Source organism: Salmo salar, chromosome ssa03 (assembly GCF_905237065.1).
Source record: "Salmo salar chromosome ssa03, Ssal_v3.1, whole genome shotgun sequence".
NCBI lineage: Eukaryota > Metazoa > Chordata > Actinopteri > Salmoniformes > Salmonidae > Salmo > Salmo salar.
Genome location: NC_059444.1, coordinates 100771905 through 100783267, shown reverse-complemented (window position 1 = coordinate 100783267; position 11363 = coordinate 100771905). Strand labels below are relative to the sequence as shown.

The window sequence follows — 11363 nt, the reverse complement described above, 5'->3', positions numbered from 1 at the left end:
GGAGAGGAGAGAGGAGGAGGAGGAGGAGGAGGAGGAAGAGGAAAGACTGACTGTCCAGGAGTGAAGGGGATGGAGAGAGGAGAGGAGAGGAGGAGAGATACTGACTGTCCAGGAGAGGAGGAGGAGGAGGAGGAGGAGGAGAGATACTGACTGTCCGAGAGAGGAGGAGGAGGAGGAGTAGGAGAGATACTGACTGTCCAGGAGTGAAGAGAGGAGGAGGAGGAGAGATACTGACTGTCCAGGAGAGGAGAGAGGAGGAGGAGGAGGAGGAGGAGAGATACTGACTGTCCAGGAGAAGAGAGAGGAGGAGGAGGAGGAGGAGGAAGAGGAGAGATACTGACTGTCCAGGAGAGGAGAGAGGAAGAGGAGGAGGAAGAGGAGAGATACTGACTGTCCAGGAGAAGAGAGAGGAGGAGGAGGAGGAAGAGGAGAGATACTGACTGTACAGGAGTGAAAAGAGGAGGAGAGATACTGACTGTCCAGAAGAGGAGGAGGAGGAGGAGGAGAGATACTGACTGTCCAGGAGAGGAGAGAGAGGAGGAGGAGGAGGAGGAGGAGAGATACTGACTGTCCAGGAGAGGAGAGAGGAGGAGGAGGAGGAGAGATACTGACTGTCCAGGAGAGGAGAGAGGAGGAGGAGGAGGAGGAGGAGGAGGAGAGATACTGACTGTCCAGGAGAGGAGAGAGGAAGAGGAGGAGGAGGAGGAGAGATACTGACTGTCCGAGAGAGGAGGAGGAGAGATACTGACTGTCCAGGAGAGGAGGGAGGAGGAGGAGGAGGAGGAGGAGGAGGAGGAGGAGAGATACTGACTGTCCAGGAGAGGGAGGAGGAAGAGGAGAGATACTGACTGTCCAGGAGAGGAGAGAGGAGGAGGAGGAGGAGGAGGAAGAGGAAAGACTGACTGTCCAGAAGTGAAGAGAGGAGGAGGAGGAGGAGGAGAAGAAGAGATACTGACTGTCCAGGAGTGAAGGGGGATGGAGAGAGGAGAGGAGAGGAGGAGAGATACTGACTGTCCAGGAGAGGAGGAGGAGGAGGAGGAGAGATACTGACTGTCCAGGAGAGGAGAGAGGAGGAGGAGGAGGAGGAGTAGGAGAGATACTGACTGTCCAGGAGTGAAGAGAGGAGGAGGAGGAGAGATACTGACTGTCCAGGAGAGGAGAGAGGAGGAGGAGGAGGAGAGATACTGACTGTCCAGGAGAGGAGAGAGGAGGAGGAGTAGGAGAGATACTGACTGTCCAGGAGTGAAGAGAGGAGGAGGAGGAGAGATACTGACTGTCCAGGAGAGGAGAGAGGAGGAGGAGGAGGAGGAGAGATACTGACTGACCAGGAGAAGAGAGAGGAGGAGGAGGAGGAGGAAGAGGAGAGATACTGACTGTCCAGGAGAGGAGAGAGGAAGAGGAGGAGGAAGAGGAGAGATACTGACTGTACAGGAGAAGAGAGAGGAGGAGGAGGAGGAGGAAGAGGAGAGATACTGACTGTACAGGAGTGAAAAGAGGAGGAGAGATACTGACTGTCCAGGAGAGGAGGAGGAGGAGGAGAGATACTGACTTACCAGGAGAAGAGAGAGGAGGAGGAGGAGGAGGAGGAGGAAGAGGAGAGATACTGACTGTCCAGGAGAGGAGAGAGGAAGAGGAGGAGGAAGAGGAGAGATACTGACTGTACAGGAGAAGAGAGAGGAGGAGGAGGAGGAGGAAGAGGAGAGATACTGACTGTACAGGAGTGAAAAGAGGAGGAGAGATACTGACTGTCCAGGAGAGGAGGAGGAGGAGGAGAGATACTGACTGTCCAGGAGAGAGGAGGAGGAGGAGGAGGAGGAGGAGGAGAGATACTGACTGTCCAGGAGAGGAGAGAGGAGGAGGAGGAGGAGGAAGAGGAGAGATACTGACTGTCCAGGAGTGAAGAGAGGAGGAGGAGGAGGAGAGATACTGACTGTCCAGGAGAGGAGGAGGAGGAGGAGGAGGAGGAGAGATACTGACTGTCCAGGAGAGGAGAGAGGAAGAGGAGAGATACTGACTGTCCAGGAGTGAAGGGGATGGAGAGAGGAGGAGGAAGAGAGATCCTGACTGTCCAGGAGAGGAGAGAGGAGGAGGAGGAGGAGGAGGAGAGATACTGACTGTCCAGGAGTGAAGGGGATGTGTGTTGCTCCGTATCCTCTGACCACATCGTTACCAAACGTATCAGGACCGTAGACACTCACTACGATCTGAGGCCCTGGGTAAACAACACACTGTTAGAGCTATGGGATCATCGGATGGGGCCACAGTGTCTTCTGATCCCTCCTGTCTCAGCCTCCAGTATTTATGCTGCAGTAGTTTATGTGTCGGGGGCTAGGGTCAGTCTGTTACATCTGGAGTATTTCTCTTGTCTTATCAGGTGTCCTGTGTGAATTTAAATATGCTCTCTCTAATTCTCTCTTTCTCTCGGAGGACCTGAGCCCTAGGACCATGCCTCAGGACTACCTGGCATGATGACTCCTTGCTGTCCCCAGTCCACCTGGCCGTGCTGCTGCTCCAGTTTCAACTGTTCTGCCTGCGGCTATGGAACCCTGACCTGTTCACCGGACGTGCTTGTTGCACCCTCGACAAGTACTATGATTATTATTATTTGACCATGCTGGTCATTTATGAACATTTTAACATCTTGACCATGTTCTGTTATAATATCCACCCGGCACAGCCAGAAGAGGACTGGCCACCCCTCATAGCCTGGTTCCTCTCTAGGTTTCTTCCTAGGTTTTTGGCCTTTCTAGGGAGTTTTTCCTAGCCACCGTGCTTCTTTCACATGCATTGCTTGCTGTTTGGGGGGTTTTAGGCTGGGTTTCTGTACAGCACTTTGAGATATCAGCTGATGTAAGAAGGGCTATATAAATAAATTTGATTTGAACTGTCTGCTGTGGTAAGAAGGGTGTGTGTGTGTGTGTGTGTGTGTCTCACAGCCTAACGGGTTGGTGCTCTTGAAGGTAATCTCCAGAGGAAAGTTCCAGATCATTCTCTGAGGAGAGTCTCTGCTTTTAGACGTAATCTGAGATATGCCCTCCTCTAGGCCCTGGAAGAGAAGAGAAGAGAAGAGAAGAGAAGAGGCTATTTTAGTAGTTGCTAGCTAGTAAAACAAGTGTATTATTTATGTTATCTATCCACAGTAAGTGAACTTCTCTTCTACATGTTCCAGATGACTCGGGGTCACTCACCGAGGTGGGAGCCCAGTCGTGTCCGTAGACGAAGCAGTATTTACAGTACAGATCATCATACTCTGGAAACTGACAACGCATCAGAGAGAGAATGAGCCGAAAAACAAGTCAACACCACAGTTTTATACAACATGTTTATGCTCACTAAAACAATGACAAGTTAGCCAATATGATCAGCCTCATCTTAGCTAGCTAACGTTAGATGCTTAACTAGTTAAGTTAGCTCGTTACTAACGTTAGATGCTTAGCTAGCTCGTTAATAACGTTAGATGCTTAGCTAGCTCGTTACTAACGTTAGATGTTTAACTAGTTAGCTCGTTACTAACGTTAGATGCTTAGCTAGCTCGTAACTAACGTTAGACGCTTAGCTAGCTCGTTACTAACGTTAGATGCTTAGCTAGCTCGTAACTAACGTTAGATGCTTAGCTAGCTCGTAACTAACGTTAGATGCTTAGCTAGCTCGTTACTAACGTTAGATGCTTAGCTAGCTCGTTACTAACGTTAGATGCTTAGCTTGCTCGTTACTAACGTTAGATGCTTAACTAGCTCGTTACTAACGTTAGCTGCTTAGCTAGTTAGCTCGTTACTAACGTTAGATGTTTAACTAGTTAGCTCGTTACTAACGTTAGATGCTTTACTAGCTAAGTTAGCCGTTAGCTAGCTACGGTACGTCGCTACTCACATTCGCTCCCTCGATCTGTCCGTTAATCATCAACAGAAACACCGATGGGTTGCTGATAGCCATCCCGCTTCATACGATAACTTGACAATATAAAAAGTATAGTAATAAAAAATATTCTAACATGGACTATATAACCGGTATATATATATATAACCGGTAACGTATTGTTCTGTGTTGTGGAGATAAGTAGCTCGCTAAATTAACGTTTAGTTCCATCCACCCCCGTTGCTAGGACGCTTTGCCTACGGCTAGTCGTGAGGGCCAAACTAGATCCGGTCAAGTTGATGATAAAGCGTTTTAGTAAATAAACTGTCCACTAGATGATAGTCTTGGACAAGTTTTAATGTGTTATTGTCACATGCAGACGCCTTTCTTACGAGTTCATTTCCCAACAATACAGTAATCAATATATAGTACTATAAAGTAGAACAAAAACACATGAGAAATAGAAATAAAAACACAAGAAAGTAAGTAAGCTATATACAGGATCAGTACCATATTAACAATGTACAAGGATACTGGAGTGATGGAGGTAGATATGTATAGGGGGAAGGAGACAGGGATACTGGAGTGATGGAGGTAGATATGTATAGGGGGAAGGAGACAGGGATACTGGAGTGATGGAGGTAGATATGTATAGGGAACAGGGATACTGGAGTGATGGAGGTAGATATGTATAGGGGACAGGGATACTGGAGTGATGGAGGTAGATATGTATAGGGGGAAGGGGACAGGGATACTGGAGTGATGGAGGTAGATATGTATAGGGGACAGGGATACTGGAGTGATGGAGGTAGATATGTATAGGGGGAAGGGGACAGGGATACTGGAGTGATGGAGGTAGATATGTATAGGGGTAAGGAGACAGGGATACTGGAGTGATGGAGGTAGATATGTATAGGGGGACGGAGACAGGGATACTGGAGTGATGGAGGTAGATATGTATAGGGGGAAGGGGACAGGGATACTGTAGTGATGGAGGTAGATATGTATAGGGGGAAGGGAACAGGGATACTGGAGGGATGGAGGTAGATATGTATAGGGGTAAGGAGACAGGGATACTGGAGTGATGGAGGTAGATATGTATAGGGGGAAGGGGACAGGGATACTGGAGTGATGGAGGTAGATATGTATAGGGGTAAGGAGACAGGGATACTGGAGTGATGGAGGTAGATATGTATAGGGGGAAGGAGACTAGGCATCAGGATTGTATGAGAGGGTGTGTGTGTGTAGTCGGTATGAACGTGTGTGTGTGTGTTGTGTGTGCGTGAGCAAATTAAATGTGTGTGTTGGAGTGTCAGAGTCCTGGTAGTGTGCATAGAGGCATTTAAAGAATGTAATAAGATAGTCCTGTAGTCATTCTGTTAGGAGATAGTCCTGTAGTCATTCTGTTAGGAGATAGTCCTGTAGTCATTCTGTTAGGAGATAGTCCTGTAGTCATTCTGTTAGGAGATAGTCCTGTAGTCATTCTGTTAGGAGATAGTCCTGTAGTCATTCTGTTAGGAGATAGTCCTGTAGTCATTCTGTTAGGAGATAGTCCTGTAGTCATTCTGTTAGGAGATAGTCCTGTAGTCATTCTGTTAGGAGATAGTCCTGTAGTCATTCTGTTAGGAGATAGTCCTGTAGTCATTCTGTTAGGAGATAGTCCTGTAGTCATTCTGTTAGGAGATAGTCCTGTAGCCATTCTGTTAGGAGATAGTCCTGTAGTCATTCTGTTAGGAGATAGTCCTGTAGTCATTCTGTTAGGAGATAGTCCTGTAGCCATTCTGTTAGGGAGATAGTCCTGTAGTCATTCTGTTAGGAGATAGTCCTGTAGTCATTCTGTTAGGAGATAGTCCTGTAGTCATTCTGTTAGGAGATAGTCCTGTAGTCATTCTGTTAGGAGATAGTCCTGTAGTCATTCTGTTAGGAGATAGTCCTGTAGTCATTCTGTTAGGAGATAGTCCTGTAGTCATTCTGTTAGGAGATAGTCCTGTAGTCATTCTGTTAGGAGATAGTCCTGTAGTCATTCTGTTAGGAGATAGTCCTGTAGCCATTCTGTTAGGAGATAGTCCTGTAGTCATTCTGTTAGGAGATAGTCCTGTAGTCATTCTGTTAGGAGATAGTCCTGTAGCCATTCTGTTAGGAGATAGTCCTGTAGTCATTCTGTTAGGGAGATAGTCCTGTAGTCATTCTGTTAGGAGATAGTCCTGTAGTCATTCTGTTAGGAGATAGTCCTGTAGTCATTCTGTTAGGAGATAGTCCTGTAGTCATTCTGTTAGGAGATAGTCCTGTAGTCATTCTGTTAGGAGATAGTCCTGTAGTCATTCTGTTAGGAGATAGTCCTGTAGTCATTCTGTTAGGAGATAGTCCTGTAGTCATTCTGTTAGGAGATAGTCCTGTAGTCATTCTGTTAGGAGATAGTCCTGTAGTCATTCTGTTAGGAGATAGTCCTGTAGTCATTCTGTTAGGAGATAGTCCTGTAGTCATTCTGTTAGGAGATAGTCCTGTAGTCATTCTGTTAGGAGATAGTCCTGTAGCCATTCTGTTAGGAGATAGTCCTGTAGTCATTCTGTTAGGAGATAGTCCTGTAGTCATTCTGTTAGCTATTGATCCGTCTCACGGCTTGGGGATAGAAGCTGTTCAGGAGCCTGTTGGTGTCAAACTTGATGCACCGGTACCGCTTGCCGTGCGGAAGCAGAGAGAACATTCTATGTACTGGATGGTTGCAGTCTGTAACAATTTTCCGGGCCTTCCTTTCACACCGCCTGGCATAGAGGTCCTGGATGGCAGGGAGCTCGGCCCCAGTGATGTACTGGGCCGTCCGCACCACCCTCTATAGCGCCATGCGATTAAGGGCGGTGCAGTTGCCATACCAGGCGGTGATGCAGCCAGTCAAGAGGCTCTCAATGGTGCAGCTGTAGAAGTTTTTTTGAGAGCGAATACCAAATCTTTTTCACCTCCTCAAGGCTCTGTCGCTCCTTCTTCACAACTGTGTGTGTGTGTGTGTGTGTGTGTGTGTGTGTGTGTGTGTGTGTGTGTGTGTGTGTGTGTGTGTGTGTGTGTGTGTGTGTGTGTGTGGACCATTTTAAGTCCTTAGTGATTTGGAGCCCCGAGGAAGTTGAAGCTCTTGACCCGCTCCGCTGCAGCCCCGTCGATGTGGAAAGGGCCCACCCCCCTCCCTCCGTTTCCTGTCGTCCACAATCAGCTTCTTGGTCTCACTGACGTTAAAGGAGAGGTTGTTGTCCCGGCACCACACCGCCAGGTCACTGACCTCCTCCCCGTAGGCTGTGTCGTCGCTGGTGAACAGGCCTGCCACCGTCGTGTCGTCAGAAAACTTGATGATGGTGTTGGAGTCCGTGCGTGGCCACGCAGTCGTGGATGAACGGGGGGTACATGAGGGGACTGACCACACACCTCTGAGGGTCCCCAGTGTTGAGGGTCAGCTTGGCGGAGGTGATGTTACCTACCCTCACCACCTGGTGCCGGCCAGTCAGGAAGTCCAGGATCCAGTTCAGCAGAGAGAGGTGTTCAGACCCAGGGTCCTTAGCTTGGTGACGAGCTTGGGAAGGAACAATTTGTGTTGAACGCTGAGCTGTAGTCAATGAACATTCTCACAGAGGTGTTCCTCTTATCTGGGTGGGTGAGGGTGCTGTGGAGAGATTGTGTCGTCATTGATTTATTGATTGAATTTATTTGACAATTTGTAAAATCAATACATTAGGTCGTTCCAGCTGGTGACGCCTCCACACACAATTTAAGAACATTTAGGAAGGATAACATGATAAAGATTAAAAGCTTATTTCCATTGTGGTCCTTTTGAAGAGGTAAACAGGAAGTGGGAAAGAGGTAAACAGGAAGTGGCAAAGAGGTAAACAGGAAGTGGGAAAGTGATAAACAGGAAGAGGTAAAGGGGGAATACAACAAGGTTAGGCGCCGATTGTAATGACAACAGACAATGATAGACACAATTGTTGTTTGTTTCACAACATCTGATAATTAATACAATTTCCTTTCCTAATAAACAACTATGGTACATCTTCCTTGTCTCACAAACCCTTAAATATATAAACAATCAATCCCTAATAAATATATACATACAAGACAATCTCATTATAATAAACAACAGGCCCCAAAAAGGCAGACCATATGCTATCCAGGGCATTTCCTTCTCTGCCACCTACTTTAAATCTTACCACTCCCTTTTCAGATATGCTACTATTCAGCCATATGTCTTTCTCTCTTTCTGTCTTTCTCTCGGAGGACCTGAGCCCTAGGACCATGCCTCAGGACTACCTGGTATGATGACTCCTTGCTGTCCCCAGTCCACCTGGCCGTGCTGCTGCTCCAGTTTCAACTGTTCTGCCTGCGGCTATGGAACCCTGACCTGTTCACCGGACGTGCTTGTTGCACCCTCGACAACTACTCTGATTATTATTATTTGACCATGCTGGTCATTTATGAACATTTTAACATCTTGACCATGTTCTGTTATAATATCCACCCGGCACAGCCAGAAGAGGACTGGCCACCCCTCATAGCCTGGTTCCTCTCTAGGTTTCTTCCTAGGTTTTTGGCCTTTCTAGGGAGTTTTTCAGTTTTTTCAGTTTGACTCCTCCTAGTTAAATAGTTATGGTTAACCCTCACTAAGTTAAAATAGTTACATAAGTACCTAGGGGATCCGTACTGTGGACAATCTGATGTACAAGACGCCATTTTTATCTGAGCGACTCTCTCTCTCCTCTACTTTAAGTCATCTAAAGGCTTTCAACGTGGGAGAATAGTCAAGATGTTTAAGAATATAATCCTGATTTTAATTTGTTCTGAGATGTCTGCAATTCATTTTTATTATCTTTGGGTGGGGCACTATTGTACCAGGAAGACTGGCACCCGAACAGGAAGAGTGGCACCGAACAGGAAGAGTGACACCGAACAGGAAGAGTGACACTGAACAGGAAGAGTGACACCGAACGGGAAAGACTGGCACCGAACGGGAAAGACTGGCACCGAACAGGAAAGACTGGCACCGAACGGGAAAGACTGGCACCGAACGGGAAAGACTGGCACCGAACGGGAAAGACTGGCACCGAACGGGAAAGACTGGCACCGAACAAGAGCCTCTGCCAATGTCCCCATTGCATTCTTATCCAGATATTTGGAGGTTTTAGCCAGGAACCAAATTGTATGGTTCCCTTTGGAGAGAATATTTTGTGCCATGCTTTCCCCTGTCAGTTAGTTATCTAGCACACATCCAAGATAATTACCATCCAAGATAATTACCATCCAAGATAATTACCATCCAAGATGCTTACCATCCAAGATGCTTACCATCCAAGATAATTACCATCCAAGATAATTACCATCCAAAATACTTAACATCCAAGATACTTAACATCCAAGATACTTACCATCCAAGATACTTACCATCCAAGATACTTACCATCCAAGATACTTACCATCCAAGATACTTACCATCCAAGATACTTAACATCCAAGATACTTAACATCCAAGATACTTACCATCCAAGATACTTACCATCCAAGATACTTAACATCCAAGATGCTTAACATCCAAGATGCTTACCATCCAAGATGCTTACCATCCAAGATGCTTACCATCCAAGATGCTTACCATCCAAGATACTTACATCCAAGATAATTACCATACAAGATACTTACCATACAATATACTTAACATCCAAGATACTTAACATCCAAGATACTTAACATTCAAGATAATTACCATCCAAGATAAAGATAATTACCATCCAAGATACTTACCATCCAAAATACTTAACATCCAAGATAATTACCATCCAAGATACTTACCATCCAAGATACTTAACATCCAAAATACTTAACATCCAAGATACTTAACATCCAAGATACTTACCATCCAAGATACTTACCATCCAAGATACTTAACATCCAAGATACTTAACATCCAAGATGCTTACCATCCAAGATGCTTACCATCCAAGATGCTTACCATCCAAGATGCTTACCATCCAAGATACTTACATCCAAGATAATTACCATACAATATACTTAACATCCAAGATACTTAACATTCAAGATACTTAACATCCAAGATACTTACCATCCAAGATAAAGATAATTACCATCCAAGATACTTACCATCCAAGATACTTACCATCCAAGATACTTACCATCCAAGATACTTAACATCCAAGATACTTACCATCCAAGATACTTAACATCCAAGATGCTTACCATCCAAGATGCTTACCATCCAAGATACTTACATCCAAGATAATTACCATACAAGATACTTACCATACAATATACTTAACATCCAAGATACTTAACATTCAAGATAATTACCATCCAAGATAATTACCATCCAAGATAATTACCATCCAAGATACTTAACATCCAAAATACTTAACATCCAAGATAATTACCATCCAAGATACTTACCATCCAAGATACTTAACATCCAAAATACTTAACATCCAAGATACTTACCATCCAAGATACTTACCATCCAAGATACTTAACATCCAAGATGCTTACCATCCAAGATGCTTACCATCCAAGATGCTTACCATCCAAGATGCTTACCATCCAAGATAATTACCATACAAGATACTTACCATACAATATACTTAACATCCAAGATACTTAACATTCAAGATAATTACCATCCAAGATAATTACCATCCAAGATACTTACCATCCAAGATACTTAACATCCAAAATACTTAACATCCAAAATACTTACCATCCAAGATGCTTACCATCCAAGATAATTACCATCCAAGATAATTACCATCCAAGATACTTAACATCCAAGATATTTAACAGAGTATTTTGCTGCGACTACTATGTCACCTACTGCCACCTTTTAAAAAACCTGGGGATTTCCTCCTGTTTTACTTTGGACCCAAACAAGATGGACTCTTGTTTTTCCCCAAGGTGAAGTGACAGCTTATTGTGTATATAACCATTTACTGACATTCAGAAGTTCAGCACTGAGGATTTTTCAACCACATTTTTGTCTTGGTGGGAAACCAACAGAATTCATCTGCATTTAAGAAAAAGACAAGCAGGGTCCGATAATAATAATCACAGTGGTTGTAGAGGTCAGCACCTCAGGAGTAAATGTCAGTTGGCTTTTAATAGCCGAGCATTCAGAGGTCAGGACAGCAGGTGAGAGAGAAAGAGAGGGAGGGAAAGAGAGAGAGGGAGAGAGATGAAAACAGCAGGTCCGGGACAAAGTTGCATTTCCGGTGAACAGGTCAGGGTTGCATAGACGCAGGCAGAACAGTTGAAACTGGAGCAGCAGCACGGCCAGGTGGACTGGGGTCAGCAAGGAGTCATCAGGTCAGGTAGTCCTGAGGCATGGTCCTAGGGCTCAGGTCCTCAGAGAGAGAGAGAGAGAGAGAATTAGAGAGAGCATACTTCAATTCATACAGGACACCGGATAAGACAGGAGAAATACTCCAGATATAACAGACTGACCCTAGCCCCCCGACACAAACTACTGCAGC

The 11363-nt window shown here is 45.4% G+C and overlaps 1 protein-coding gene across 1 annotated transcript; it reads right to left on the bottom strand.

Moving 5' to 3' along the window:
- Window positions 1-2051: 2051 nt before the first annotated feature.
- Window positions 2052-4103, bottom strand: LOC123741909 (B9 domain-containing protein 1-like; the record flags this gene model as incomplete). Its single annotated transcript, XM_045716191.1, has 4 exons — window positions 3871-4103; window positions 3189-3257; window positions 2935-3046; window positions 2052-2212 (listed from the first exon to the last, which is right to left on the bottom strand). Coding segments are annotated over exons 1-4 (405 nt in total), but the record flags the coding sequence as incomplete, so codon positions are not given.
- Between the last annotated feature and the right edge of the window lie 7260 nt (window positions 4104-11363).